The sequence below is a fragment of the Scyliorhinus torazame genome, chromosome 16 (assembly GCF_047496885.1).
Source record: "Scyliorhinus torazame isolate Kashiwa2021f chromosome 16, sScyTor2.1, whole genome shotgun sequence".
In the NCBI taxonomy this organism is placed as follows: Eukaryota; Metazoa; Chordata; class Chondrichthyes; order Carcharhiniformes; family Scyliorhinidae; genus Scyliorhinus; species Scyliorhinus torazame.
The window spans coordinates 56,573,920-56,588,872 of record NC_092722.1 but is presented as its reverse complement, the minus strand read 5'-3'; the positions used below and the strand labels follow the sequence as shown (position 1 = coordinate 56,588,872).

The window sequence follows — 14,953 nt, the reverse complement described above, 5'->3', positions numbered from 1 at the left end:
GTGTGTGTGTGTGGGGGGGGGGGGGAAGGAGGCTAGAGGGCCTAGCACAAGCAATAAAGGGAGGCCAAGCGATAAAGGGGGGGGTGGGGAGGGATGGAGGAGGGCATTGCCCAGACAACTACCCACGGTAAAGGGCCAAGTAAAGGACCCTATTTGGGATTTTGGGGGCGGGGGGGGGGGGGGGGGGGGAGAGAAAGGAAGAACTTGTGACTGTCGCATCTTTCTTTAGAGTGTACAAAATGTAAAGTTTAATAAAAATATTGTGTAGACGCAGCACCCATTAAAACTCAAACACTTAATGTCTTTTTACTCAACAAGAAATGCATTATTTACACTTTACCAGCAGTATATATCATTCCTGAATTTTTATTCCCCCCCCACTCCTGTTTGGAATGTAACATGTGCTATTGCTCATCAGTGACAGAAGATACTAACAGATAGTTGTCCAATGTTGGGAACTAACATAGTTCAGTGAGTCATACCCTATTTTCATCTGGCTTGGGCACTTCTACCAGCATTTAACCGACTAACAATTTTGCCCAGTTCCTTGTGTAGAGTTATTGAGATTAAGATCAACTGATTAAGATCATTAAGTCAGCACAGATCATCGACATACTTGATCTGCACGTGGTAGGGAAGACTTTTGCAATCTGTTAAAACAAATTTTATTTGTGGTTTCATAAATAGGTGATAAAATTCTTATCATGGTCACTCAACTTTACCATTTCCAATTTGTATGAAGTGTGAGCTTGTAAAAAAAAAAATCACCAGACGTAAGTTCCAAATTAAATATTTATTCCTCATTTTATACATCTGTGCAAATACTTCTTATTATGGCCTTCAAATATCTTGCTGTGTGCTTTAAATTAAAATAAAATTCTCTGAAGTGATCATCTTAAGTCAGATCATAATCAACATGCATAAGTTACAATTTCTGAAAACATTAATTATTTGATTTTTAAAATGTCTTACCAGCTGATTTAGAGGATGTAAAATATGCACAATTTTGATACCAATACACTGGAATATATAACAGCCCTCGAGATCCAGTGCAAACTATAGAAATACCAATGGAAATCCCTTATTTATCAATGAATAAAACTAATTGATGTAGGTTCAGTGTTTCTGATTTTCATCCACTAATACCCAAGACATTCTGGATCGTTGCCTTATTCAGAACATGCAATAAACTCTGGCAGCAGAACAGAGAGTTTATAAACTTCAGTCCTTTTAGCAGTAAAGGTAGGTTAAATTTATTGGTTACTCTATAAATCAAAAGAACTGCGGTCATTATTCCTTTTCAATGCTAGAAGTACTCCACCCTCTGGCGTAGAGACAGGATTGTGTGGGCTGTGGTCTTGTTTTGCAATTAGTATACAGTAATGCTGTGCAATTAACTTTTGACAATATGCTCATGGAGAACAGGGCTGGTTCCCGTTTCCCCTTCCCATAGGGTGCAAGTATTTCTGTTCCGTATTGCTACTTGCAAGGGCCAAGATCTAGGGAAACTGGCCTAAGTAACGTAAATTGAAAATTGTTTAATTTCTTTACACCTCCACTTCACTTGTTCCTTTAAGATCTCTCCTCAAAACCCATCTCGGAATAAAAAGGAGAATCTTTCTTTCATGGCTTGCTGGCCGATTTCCACATGCCTCGAAAGTGCCACTGAACATTTTCTCACATCATATGCTTGCGCCTGTACTAACTGGGAGTCATAGAGATTGATGACCCAGTGCTCTGCCATTTGGCTGATGAGCCATCCTCATTTGGAAAACAGGCCTATCCTTATCTTAAGGTATCATTGTGCATATTTTCAGCAGAACCCTTTCTATCGGCATACCCAAAAGGCTTCTATAGGAACCTGGAGACTTCCAATATCTCTGTTCTGCAGCCAAAAATCATTTGATGCTCTAACAAAATAATCTAAACTGTCTTGTGGCTGATTAAACATGAGTTCATTGTTTAAAAAAAAAGCACACAAGGATATAAAAGAAAAATACACCAATACAACATTCACAAAGTAATTCAGCATCAATATTATTTAATGTATTGCATAAGTCTAAAACAAAAAACATGTAATTGTTAAAATCAGAGAAAAGACAGTAACGGCAAACAATAAACTTGCCTTTGGAGCAGTGTAGTCTCTCGTCGCTTGTATCTAATGGGGCAGGTATCCCATATTAAGTGTAATCCATAAACTGGTGACTTGTGTAACATGTATAGTTGTGGATAAGAATACGAACAAAAATAAGTCAGACCTATAAAACGGTTACCAATTACTTCCCAGCTGAAGTTAATAATTATAGGTATCTGGGTTATGTGGATTTGATTTCAGTAGAATGAATAGCCTAGGAGCTATGGCAATAGCATGGGTACAATACTAATTTCTGTGCAAATCACCCGCAGACCATGTTCGTCTGTTTTGGTCCTGTCCAAAGCTGGAGTATTGGAGGGAGGTGTTCAGGGCAATTTCGAAGGTGGTACATGTGGGGCTTGAGCTAGGTCCTCTGGAGGCCAAATTCGGGGTGTCGGATTGGTTGGGGTTGGAGCGGGTTGCGGAGGCAGATGTTTTAGCCTTCGTCTCGCTGATCGCCCAAAGGCAGATCCTGTTGGGGTGGAGATCAGTTTCTCCACCCTGTGCCCTGGCGTGGGTATCTGTTGGAGTTTTTAAACACTTGAGAAGATGACGTTTGAGTTGAGGGGAAGGATTCTACAATTCATGGGCTTGTTGTTTATTATCTACTTTCAAGAATTGGATGACATAGAACATGGGGGGTGGGGAGTTGGACTGTATATTTTGCTGGTGAGTATGTAAGGGTGGATTGGTGGATTCCTGAATCCTTTTCTTTGATGTTCATATTTAAAATGCTGAGGGTGGTTAGGGGGAGGAATTGTTTTTATTAAAAAAAACTTAAAGAGTACCGAATTCATTTTTTCCCAATTAAGGGCCAATTTAGCGTGGCCAATTCCCCTAGCCTGCACATCTTTGGGTTGTGGGGGAGAAACCCACGCAAATCCGGGGAGAATGTGCAAACTCCACACGGACAGTGACCCAGAGCCGGGATCGAACCTGGGACCTCGGCGCCGTGAAGCAGCAGGGCTAACCCACTGCGCCACCGTGCTGCCCACCGGGAGGGAGAAATTGTTGGCCAGGGGATTGACATTGTATTTGTTACCTTTGATTGTTTGATGGTGGGTGTAAATTTGGATGAAAATGTGAAATGGAGAAAAATATATATATATATATATATTAAAACAAAATCTGTACAAATCAGTGCTTAAACAATGTAATGCATCTATTCAAAATATTCACTCCGTTGTTCATGTTTGGGTACCCTACATCATTCATAGGCAGCAACTGGACCAATTGAGTATCCAATTAAGTGTATGCAGAGGAGCATACAAAGGCATTATTGTACTGCCTTTTTCCATTGGCCCTACAATTTATTTTTGTCACAAGAAAACCCTTTTACAAAAATGTCGGCACTGCACCTGAATAAGATGGGGAAAGGTCAATTCATACAGTGTAAGTCAAGACATGACCAAGAAATCAGTAGAAAAGATGTTGGATCAATAATTTGTGATTTGGCAAAAAGATTCACTTTCAATAATCTGTATATTGCACTTGAGGTGAAGCAAAGAGTCCCACAGTATTATAGTCCCGGGAAAGAATTATTTGTGACACTGGAATTAATCTTTTGGTGGAGGCCGATGGTTCTCCTCTGCCCACTCCTATTGGGACTAAAACTGGGAATCAACTGCAATCCAGCAAAATGGCAGCATCCTGGACAGCATTTTGCTGGCAGTGGCCAATTAGCAGGGTGTTAATAAGAGGACCGGCAGTTCAGCAGCCTTAAAAGCACCTCATCCCTGGGGGCTGTGTGGAAGGGGGGGTTGCTGCGGAGTGTTGCTGCCATGGGGCAGCCTGCTGCTAGGAAGGACTCTTTGGGCTATTGAGTGCACATCACGGAAGGCCTCCCTAGGAACCTGCTGGGAGGCCACTGGGGAGCTCCCTATACAGTGGCAGTTCCCCCTGGCATGTAATAAATATCTGAGAGGGTTGAAAGTGGCTCTTTCTTGGGCCCTTAAGTGGCTCAATAGAGCCGACGTGCCCACCATTGGCAATATGCCATGGTGGCAGGAAGACACTGGGTTCTCCTCAAATCATCTTCCCCCACCATACTGCCAGTCAAGTGGCCAAGTCCCAAAATGCTGAACATGCAACACCTCTTTAAAAATGCACTGTTCTGGGACCAGTCGATTAGAGGTCAACTTCTGCATCATTATGGATTGCAGTCTGTTCTGTATCACAGGATGCAAGGCACTGATCATTTTCTCAATAAGGCCTGCATTTGCCTGCTACTATCTGCATTCACTTCAGCAGTTGGTCATTTCCCAAACCATTAATGAAGATGGAATAATCTTTGCAGTAAATACCTGGCCGGAAATTCAACATCTTAATGAAGAGAATAATTTACGTGAGATGTGTTCACACAAGAGGTGGAAGTCAACCAAAGCCCTCTAAGTTTCATATCTCCTAAGCAGATGGAAAGTCAGATTTCAGAATATTTTATGCAATATATGCTTATAGGAGGGAGGTTGATTAGTTCAGTTGACCGGATGGCTGGTTTGTGATCAGAGTGATGACAAGTGTGGGTTCAGTTCCTGCACCGGCTGAGGTTATCCATGAAGGCTCTGCCTGTTCAAATTTGTCCCTTGCCCGAGATATGGTGGCCCTCAGGCTAAATCACCAGCAGTCAGCTCTCTCCCGAAAGGGGACAGCAGCCTGTGGTCCTCCAGGTCTATGGCGACATTCCTGCTCATAGTTTGAAACTTCATCTAATTGCATGTTCTCATTGCATAGAGATATCTCAATTTGATGCTCTCATAGGCTTATGTTTCAGAGTTTCCTTGAGAGGAGATCTATATTTGTTTTAATTCAGAAAACAAGAGGAAAGTGAGAATAAAGAAAGGGCAACCTGCATTGGCCTTGGAATGGGCAATTCCCTTGATTCTTGTGCAATGTGGCAAAATAATACAGGCAACACAACTGGACTTAGTGGCGCTGCCATCTTACCTAGCACTAACTAAATCATACAGATTATGGGCAGCATGATAGCACAGTGGGTGGCTCTGTTGCTTCACAGCTCCAGTGTTCCAGGTTTGATTCCCGGCTTGGGTCATTGTCTGTGTGGAGTCTGCATGCTCTCCCTGTGTCTGCGTGGGTTTCCTCCGGGTGCTCCAGTTTCCTCCCACAAGTCTTGAAAGACATGCTGCTAGGTGAATTGGACATTCTTCATTCTCCCTGTGTACCCGAACAGACGCCGGAATGCGACGACTCGGGGCTTTTCATAGTAACTTCATTGCAGTGTAAATGTAAACCTACTTGTGACAGTAAAGATTATACATTTTTAAAAAATGATTGAAATTCCATTGAATCAGTGGTCCTTGCTGAGTAGGGGCCCTACACAACTAGCCCCACTGTTCCTTGGTCAAGGAAAAACAATCTATCATGGAAACAGCTTATGAGCACTATTCAATGACCATTTCTGGAAGTGTGTACTCAAGTAAGGGTGACAGACTGGTGGATACATGAACAATGCTCACTTGGGCAAGACATGGGATGGTCACATGCACCCATAAAAAATCGTACCCCATCAGAAATTCAACACTTTCAAGGGAGAGAAAGGTGAAAATAAGCACAGAAAAAGAATGGAGAAAAATTACCCTATTCCTCAAAGAGCAGGGCCGACAGCTGTGTAGTGTGCTTGAGAATGCAAAATATATGTCCTCATAGGAACTGCTTTAACAAAATTTGAACTTGGTAATTGAAGGAGGAATAATCTGTATTTCAGGAAAGATTGCAATAAATATGAAACTCTGAATATTTGACAAGGATATGTACAAAAAAGCATTAAAAAAATAAATGAAAAATCTGTTGGATTCTTAAACTAAACACACTTGGAATTAGGAACAAATTATGGCCAATCTCTCGCTCTTCAATTGGTGATGTACTTGTTATCATGTACATAGGTTACAAAAATCCCAAACCTGACAAATAGTTCACTCAGTTTTATCAAAATACTCTGAATCATGGACTTAAAACAAAATAAGGTTAACCCGGATTACCCAAGACCTTATGTAATGGAGATATGTTAATAGTTGGTTTATAATTTTACTAGTTTCTAAATAAGTTTAGTCAGGCTTATGGGGAACAGAGTTGAGGTAACGGAAGCTGCAAAATCCTCCCTAATTTCACTCTTAGCACAGTTTTGACCACAGATGATTTTGTGACCAAAACAAGCATTTTGACCTGCTAACAAAAATATAAAAGAAATATTTAAATACAGTTCACCTGTCTAAGCTGCCCATGTATTTATTACTCTTGATGGTTCTGAGGATTCATGCAATTTTTGGATTGGTCAGTTGCAGGTTTTGAATATTTTCACCATACCTTTTAAGCACTTAGCTGCATTACTTTTGCTAATATGGATGCTGCCCTATTTCTTCAACACCCCAGGACTGAATCCTTCCTCTGTCCTTGGTGTGGCGTCAGTCCTGGATGGAGGTCTCAGCATAAGTACCTATTGCCGGCCCCATGTTGGCAGAGACCCGAGCCCAGAATTTGGATGAGGAAAGCCGACCACTGTAGTTGGCCTGCTTGGCACAGAGAAGTGATTTTAGGGTCTTCTGCCGACGTTCAGACTAACCCAAAGACTTGCCCCGATAGCACGTGGTTTTTTTTTTGGGGGGGCGGTATTTTCCATTCTCTATGTGCTTGCTACCTGATCCTCCCCTTTTATCCAATGTGAGGGGGCTGAGCACAAGCACCAAGGCCCAACTGCTAGGTAGCTTCTCTGCTTGGGCCTTTGCAAAGGTGGAAGCCATATACCCTATTCCGCTGCAACCCTGTTCTCATTGTTTGCATTCCTCCCCACAATATTACAAACCGGAATTTTGCACGGTCCAATATTGAACAGCTCAAAACATTCAGCAACAGTTTGTAATCAAGTAAAATAGTAAATTTTAAAAATTCTCTGCTCCAGCTATGTAATAGCATTTCACACAATATTTAAGTTTTTCATGCAAGAACCAAAGCTTTCAGTTTCATCTTTAAACTGGGGTTTTGTGGTTTCCAACAAATATGAGCCAACAGGCAACTGTCATTTATTTTTAGATGCGTTAAAAACACAATGCCACCCATAATCTTTGATAGTTACTAAACTATGTCATGAACATTTAAACACATGATTTTTGAGAGGCAAATCTGCCCCCAACATAATTTGGGAAGTAATTGTTGGGATTCTGGAATCATTTTCAACAAGTAAATGAGCATTGCAGGCGAACGTGCCGAGATACAAGGGCTTCACCATTAGGGAATTTACTGTGACGAGTTTCTGCCGCATCTTTAAGATTCTAGATTTTGGGCAGGTATTCATTCCCACATTGTGCTTGGTGGTGTTTAATAATCATTGTGCAATTTAAATAGATGGAAAAATCAGATGGGCTCTAAGTTTGGTTTTGTTCCCAATTAATGCTTTGCTATGCACTTCATCTATGAAGTTATTTAACATTTAAAAAAACAGTCCTTTAAAGTTCCTTCATGGGTCTCCCTAATGCATTTTTACCATCAATATTTTCCTTGCTAAGTGTTTACAGAAGCAAAGCTATGTCGCCTCACTCCACTCTAAATGATTCTATTCACATAGAAACAGCAATCAGACTTGCAGGCTACAGATACATGAAAGAACTGTAGTGGGAGTTCCAGATGGCAGCATTTCTCAATCTATCTCAAATTAAGCTCCACTGTCAGATTCACAGAAGTGTTTGTTTCAGATTTATTGCATATAACTAGTTTGCTACAACCAATTATTTCAGGGATAATTTTTTGCAGTGAAGAACAGCCCTAGCTTTCAGTCTGTGACAGTGAATGACTGATCTGGTCATGATGAGCTCAATTCCCTAATGGGTTATAAGTTACTCAAACATTTGGACAAAAGCATTCTTTTATCTCTGAACTTAAGTCCAATTTTCATTATGCAGCACCTCAACAAACTACGTGATATTCTTCCGCAAATAAAATCATTGTTTATATGGGCAGTTTAAAAAGGAATAATTCTGCATAAGCATTAACAATATATGCTAAAAACTGCTGTAATTGATCAATCCACAATAGTGAGATCATATTCCTTCTGAAACTTTTGCATGAATGGAATGCAAATAGGGGAAAATGGAATTCAGTAAATTGGAATTTTCTGTAACACAACACGTGAACGGGCTGTGAAATAACACCTGAACTTGTATTTTTACAGTGCTGTTTCCTTTTACGTGATGCTTAATCATTTCATTAAAAAACTTCCTCAGTACCAATGGAATGCTTTAAGGAATTAAGTTGGAGTCTAGCCTGGATGGAATGGATGTTTCACAGACATCAAAATGGCTCCAATCAGTCAGCATCATGTTCTGTTGAAGGGGCAGCCTTGCACCCGTCATATTATCTCTCAGTTCCGAGTGCGTTCATAAATGACATTACAATCTGACAGTTCGGTGTTCATGATGCAGAGTCTGTTTGGTTTGCTGCTGTATTTTGTCTCCTGGGTGCTGCGACTTCATCGCCGGCTTGGATTCATGCTTGTTGTTTTGTTTAAGCCAGCTCTTGGAGCAGGAATTTTGCTGCCGGAGGATGGGGAACGTCCTTTAACACCCACCAGGCCTGGCCTACAGGTAGCCACAGTTCCAGACTTTGCTGTTGAAACAAAAAAAGACATTTAATTGCTTTTATTGAAGATTTCTGTTCATACTGTTATCACTTGTTTCATGGGGGAATATATCAAGTTGCTAGAGACAAGCTGGTAAATTTTGTACTAGTTGCTAAATCAGGCCTCACAATAACAGTTGCCAAGCTGTAACATGGCCAAAGAAAAACTAGGAGGAAAAGTAAACACAAAAGAAAAATCTTGGAAAAAGCAAACAAATGTAACTCTGCAGTGCAACTCCAAGTCCCTAGGTTATTAGGGAGCTAAAGTGAGCCAAGTTAACTGTGATAGGGCTTGGAAACTGAAAAATTATGAACCAGGTTCAAAAGGATTCTTCCGCGCCAAGGCCACTGACCGGTTAGTTTAGAGCACTCAGCAAACCAGTGGTTGCCGCCTTGGGGAACATTATACTGAAATGCATGTGTTAAAAATTAAGCATTTTTATTGATTATAGATCATTAGATCTTTTCATGTTGGCTGTCACACACATAGTTAAAATTAGTTATGCTCACTATTCCTAAAGATTTTAAATACACATCTCATACTGTCTATGATCTGCGAGACAATTGCTACTATTGTCTGTGGATGGATCCCTATCGACAAGGTCTTTCAATGCATTTGGAACTGAACAACGAATTAGGCTATACCATTCAATTTAATTACCAACATGCAGCAGGATTTTTTTCAGTTTGCTTACTTGGCACTCTGTGTCGACAAAGATGAGTCTTATCAGACCATAAGACATAGGAGCAGAATTAGGCCATTTAGCCCACCGGGTCTGTCTCCATTCAATCATGGCTGATATGTTTCTCACCCCCATTCTCCTGCCTTCTCCCCATAATCGCTGATCCCCATATTAATCAAGAACCTATCTATCTCTGTCTTAAAGACACGGAGTGAATTGGCCTCCACAGCCTTCTGCGGCAAGGAGTTCCTCAGATTCACCACCCTCTGGCTGAAGAAATTCCTCCTCATCTCAGTTTTAAAGGATCATCCTTTCAGTTTGAGGCTGTGGCCTCGGGTTCTAATGTTTTCTACTAGTGGGAACATCCACTCCACGTCCACTCTAGCCAGGCCTCTCAGTATCCTGTAAGTTTCAAAAAGATCCCTCTCGTCCTTCTAAACTCCAATGGGTACAGACCCAGAGTCCTCAACTGCTCCTCAAATGACAAGCTCTACTTTCCATGGATCATTCTTGTGAACCTCCTCTGGACCCTTTCCAAGGCCAGCACGTCCTTCCTTAAACACGGAGCTCAAAACGGTTCACAATATTCCAAATGGGGTCTGACCAGAGCTTCGAATTTCCAAATTAGTCTATGTCTCCATTCTTCCTACCAAAGTGCATAACCTCACATTTTTCCACATTATGTTCCATCTGCCACTTCATTGCCCACTCTCCTAGCCTGTCCAAGTCCTCCTGCAGCCCCCCCCTGCTTTCTCAATACTACCTGTCCCTCTGCATATCTTTGTATCATCTGCAAGCATAACAACAGTGCCCTCAGGCCTTCTTCCAAATCATTAATGTATATTGTGAAAAGGTGTGGTCCCAAAACTGAGCCCTGAGGCACACCACTAGTCACCAGCTGTCGTCCTGACCCCTTTAACCCCATTCTCTGTCTTCTGCTAGTCAGCCAATCCTCTATCCATGCCAGTATCTTACCCATGGGCACTTATTTAACTGCCTCCTATACGACATCTTGTCAATGGTGTCAAGAACAATGTTATCTTAGAGCTATTTTCAAAGAAATCTGAAGATGTATATTGTCTTCATTGTACTTTGTCAGATTGAAACCCGAGATAAAGGGACGGTCAGTGGCTCTGTTGTAGCAAACAGTTCCATGCTATGTCTGATCTAAACTGCACTCTCATCTACATGAAGTTTATAAAAGCCAGTTAGTTGGCTCAAAATGAGATGAGAATGATTGCTTTTTTTTTAATTTAGAGTACCCAATTCACTTTTTCCAATTAAGGGGCAATTTAGTATGGCCAATCCACCTAGCCTGCACATCATTGGGTTGTGGGGGCGAAACCCACGCAAACACGGGGAGAATGTGCAAACTCCACACGGACAGTGACCCAGATCCGGGATCGAACCTGGGACCTCGATGTGTGAGGCTACAGGGCTAGCCCACTGTGCCACCGTGCTGCCCCCGAGAGTGACTGCTCTTGACATCAAGGTAGCATTTGATTGAGTGTAACATTAAAGAGCCCGAGTAAGGCGGCAGCATGGTGGCACAGTGGTGAGCACTGCAACCTCGTGGCACCGAGGCCCCGGGTTCGATCCTGACCCTGGGTCACTGTCCGTGTGGTGTGCGCACATTCTCCCTGTGTCTGCGTGGATTTCACCCCCACAAGCCAAAAAGATGCGCAGGGGAAGTGAACTGCCGATGTTAAATTGCCCCTTAATTGGAACAAAAAAAGAAGTGGCTACCCTAAATTTATATTAAAAAAGAGCCCAAGCGAAACTAGAGTCAACTGGAACAATGGGGGGAAATTCTCCACTGGTTGGAGTCGTATCCCGCTATGGAAGGAGCATCCATAACGTGGTTAGATGGGCCAATAATCAGCTTGGGAATCCTCCACCACTTCCCAAAGGAGAAATAAGCACTACAAAAAAAGGCTGGAATTCCCTTTCTGACACTTGTGTATCTACCCTACATGGACTGTAGAAGATGGCTCATCACCACCTACTCAAGTGCAATGAGAGATGAATAACAAATGCTGGATTAGCCAGCCACAGCCACATCCCATGAACGAATAACACTATGTTACTGGATTTATAGTTGTAAAACGACTGTTGCAGCAGACATTTTACTCAGATTGCCCATCTTCAGCAACACAAGAAAATTCCCAGGTCATTACAAAAAATCCTTGTGATTGTAGTAAGCATATACATTTTGCTCCCATGCACGCTCCAATTGATGAAATGGTTAAAATCCGACTCTTAAGACGACTGATTTATACAAAATATTTTACCGTGTTGGAGTTGCTGGGCCCTCTGTAATGTCTGCATCCTGCGGGGGTTCATTTTACAGCCGTCTCTTCCCATGAGATGCACTTTCCAAGCCTAGGAAGGTTGGAAGAACAAGGAGGTCTCTGTTAGTTTCAATCTGTCCAGTGAGCAGCTCCTTGTGGAGCAGAGCTGCAGACGGGGCCTCTCCTGAAATCTGCACAAACCACACAGGGCGAGCAGGTCAGCACGTCTGCCAGATAGCCTAATTTTTCCTGTCAATGGACAAAGCCATGGCTTTATTCGGGGGAACACGACATCTTTAATGGAGTAGAGACGGAAAACAGCAGCATCATATCTTACTTTGCATATGTGTCTCTTAAAATTGTTACATTTGAAATATCCGTATGTATATTTAAAGCTTTCTACATGATAATAAATTGGACCATTGTAAATACTTTTCAGGAACAGAATTCCAAATCTCTTGAATCGAAAATAGTCAAAAATCTGTTATTTTCACTGCTTAGTCACAGTATCCTTTTTTTTTCTCCATGTGGTAAATACTAATTATTTACAGTGTAGTTATCTCTTCTGCAATTTCCAAAAGGCCATGGTCCTGACTTTCTAGAAACAACTGTAACTGATCTTTGCCATAACCTCTTCTATTTTTCTTGGCTTCATAAAAATATGAAATGTTTTTTCATTCAACTTGACTTATTAAACATAAACATGCAACTGAAATGTAAGGACCGGCAATATTCATGGTGCCATCAGGCACAACATTGGAGAGTAGGAGCCAGGGCGATGTGAAGTTTTTCTATACTGGTTAACCAATAATCTATCCGTACAAAACAGAGTTCATATTGGCAGAAAAAGGTGATGCTCAAGGTGAACAATACCAATAAGATTAAAATGTAGACAAGGCAAATTAGGAAGTTCATCCGAGTGATATGAAGCTGATAGAGATAGTTTGAGCGATTCCAATAGTTAAGAAATCCTGGGAAGGGACAACACGGTGGCGCAATGGGTTAGTCCTGCAGCCTCACAGTGCCGAGGTCCCAGGTTCGCTCCCGGCTCTGGGTCACTGTCCGTGTGGAGTTTGCACATTCTCCCCGTGTTTGCGTGGGTTTCACCCCCATAACCCAAAGATGTGCAGGCTCGGTGGATTGGCCACGCTAAATTGCAAATGATAATGACTAGAGCAATATCAAAACACCCAAAAAATTGACAATTATAAAAACCCCCAGCAGAGATTGAAGTAGGAGAGTTGTGAGAGATTACTTATCAGCGGACAAGCCCTTTCTTTTGATCTGTCTGGAACTGCTAATTGTGAAGAAACGACCCATAATGAGGACGCCATTTATGAACAGACACGAGTAGGCCGATCAGCCCCTCAAGCCTGTTCCGCCACTCAATTAATTCATAGCTGATCTATACCTTCCCTCGTCTTGGACCCTAACCACTACATACGTTCACAAAACAGAGGTCAATCAATCTCAATCGTGACATTTTCAATTGACTCCTCGTACCACAACCCTCATTGGGGGAGATGCAGATTTGATCCTTGTGCGAAAATATGCTTCCTGAGATCATGCTTAAATGCTGAGCTCTAATTTTCCCCAGAGGACTGTACAACGGATTTGATCAAAAAATGTCTAGGATAAAAGATTCTTCGGAATTTTTAGCAATGGGCGAGATGCGTGGGCTCAATTTGAAATTGGAGATGGTAATAAATCAAGATAAAACCGAATGCAAGAAGTAACAACTGTTCGCTAGAATTGAGAAGAAACCACTGATTGAATTTCCGCTGGGGTTCTTTCAACTAACTGATTTCAGCAGAAGTTCAGGGAATCAGAGAAACAGCACAAGTTGAAGTGAGATGGGGATGTAGCAAGGTGTTGGCTTCTCCTACTCTGTCAAGGTACACAGTAGGTTAAAAACTAGCTTTACATCCCGAGGTTACATCAAACCCTAGTTTTGGAATAGAGTCCATTCAAGGGAGGATGCTAGGAGAGAAGCCATTCAAGTCAAACGGGGTTGGTTTAAATAAATGTTTGTAAGCTCTTTCTGAATTGAAAATTACTTAAATTTATTTGGTTTCTGACATTTTATTAACAGATTCATCAATTTGCATTGGTCAAATCAAAGACACTGTATGATGTCTTTGAAGACACTGTCGGGCCAGATTGCTTCTGTGAATGGTGAGGAAAAGATCCAGTAAGTTTAGTTATACCATAGTAAAGCACAACATTTGCAAATAATTTATTTTCTACTTAGTCAAGGAGGAAGTTAAGTTTCATAACTATTACAAATATCTATTTGGAATTCTGCCACTACTTGGGTGTTCATGTACCAATTAACATTTTCCTGTTAATGCATGAAAACAAATCAAATTCCAGTGCAATGTTATTCTGCTGCCCACTAAAGACGGGCAGGATTACACAAAGGCACATTAAAAAACTAGCACTCTGTGCCCCAACAAAATGCAAATTTACTGAGATATGTAGAGGAACAGAAATGAAGAACAATAGAATCAAATGCAGAGATAAAAAATTCCAGAAGGAAAACAAAGAATTGTAAATAAAGATTTCTTATCATTACTGAGGGTTCATTTTAATTTCTAAACGGGGGTGATATGCTCCTCCGCATTGATTTTCAAATTGTAACATTATGCTACGGTACCCGGTTCGGACCCCCAATTTATATTGCGAAGCCACCATTTATATTGGTGAGGCCACACCTGGAATATTGTGTGCAGTTCTGGTGTCCTTGCCTGAGGAAAGATGTTCTTGCTATGGAGGAAGTGCAGCAAAGGTTTGCTAGACTCATTCCTGGGATGGTGAGACTGTCATACGAGGACAGACCAAGTTGGTTAGGATTATATTAATTGGCGTTTGGAAGAGAGGGGATCTCATAGAAACTAACAGCAACCCAACAATTTTTCAATTTATAAACTGTGAAGAATGGATACATTGTTCCAGGAGTGACAACCATGGATCTTTTATATTAAAACAAACTTTATTATTAACACAGGATTAATCCCCTTAACATCCAAGGAAAAAAACAGCTTTTCAATTAACAGTTAGACTCTTCTTATAAAAAATAAGGAAAAGTCTTTTCCCATTTAGAAACACCGAAATTAGCGGCTGGACGTCATTCGGTTCTTCGAGCCTGCTCCGCCATTATGGCTGATCATCAAGTTCAATACCCTGATCCCGCCTTACTCCCCATATCCCTTTAGCCCCAA

General features: G+C 41.4%; 1 protein-coding gene and 1 long non-coding RNA gene across 5 annotated transcripts in view; one reads left to right on the top strand and one right to left on the bottom strand.

The window, feature by feature from the left end:
• Positions 1-14,953, top strand: part of LOC140392830 (uncharacterized) — a 137,205-nt gene that overhangs the window by 56,640 nt on the left and 65,612 nt on the right. The window lies entirely within an intron of this gene.
• The window catches only part of LOC140392826 (centrosomal protein of 104 kDa-like), a 493,850-nt gene continuing 479,675 nt past the window's right edge, over positions 779-14,953 (bottom strand). For all 4 annotated transcript variants that reach the window (XM_072478500.1, XM_072478503.1, XM_072478502.1 and 1 more), the window contains 2 exons: positions 11,733-11,823; positions 779-8,746 (listed from right to left, as the gene is read on the bottom strand). In XM_072478500.1, the coding sequence (XP_072334601.1) occupies positions 8,610-8,746; positions 11,733-11,823 (228 nt within the window). In that variant the 3' untranslated portion in view covers positions 779-8,609. The remainder of the gene's footprint in view (positions 8,747-11,732; positions 11,824-14,953) is intronic.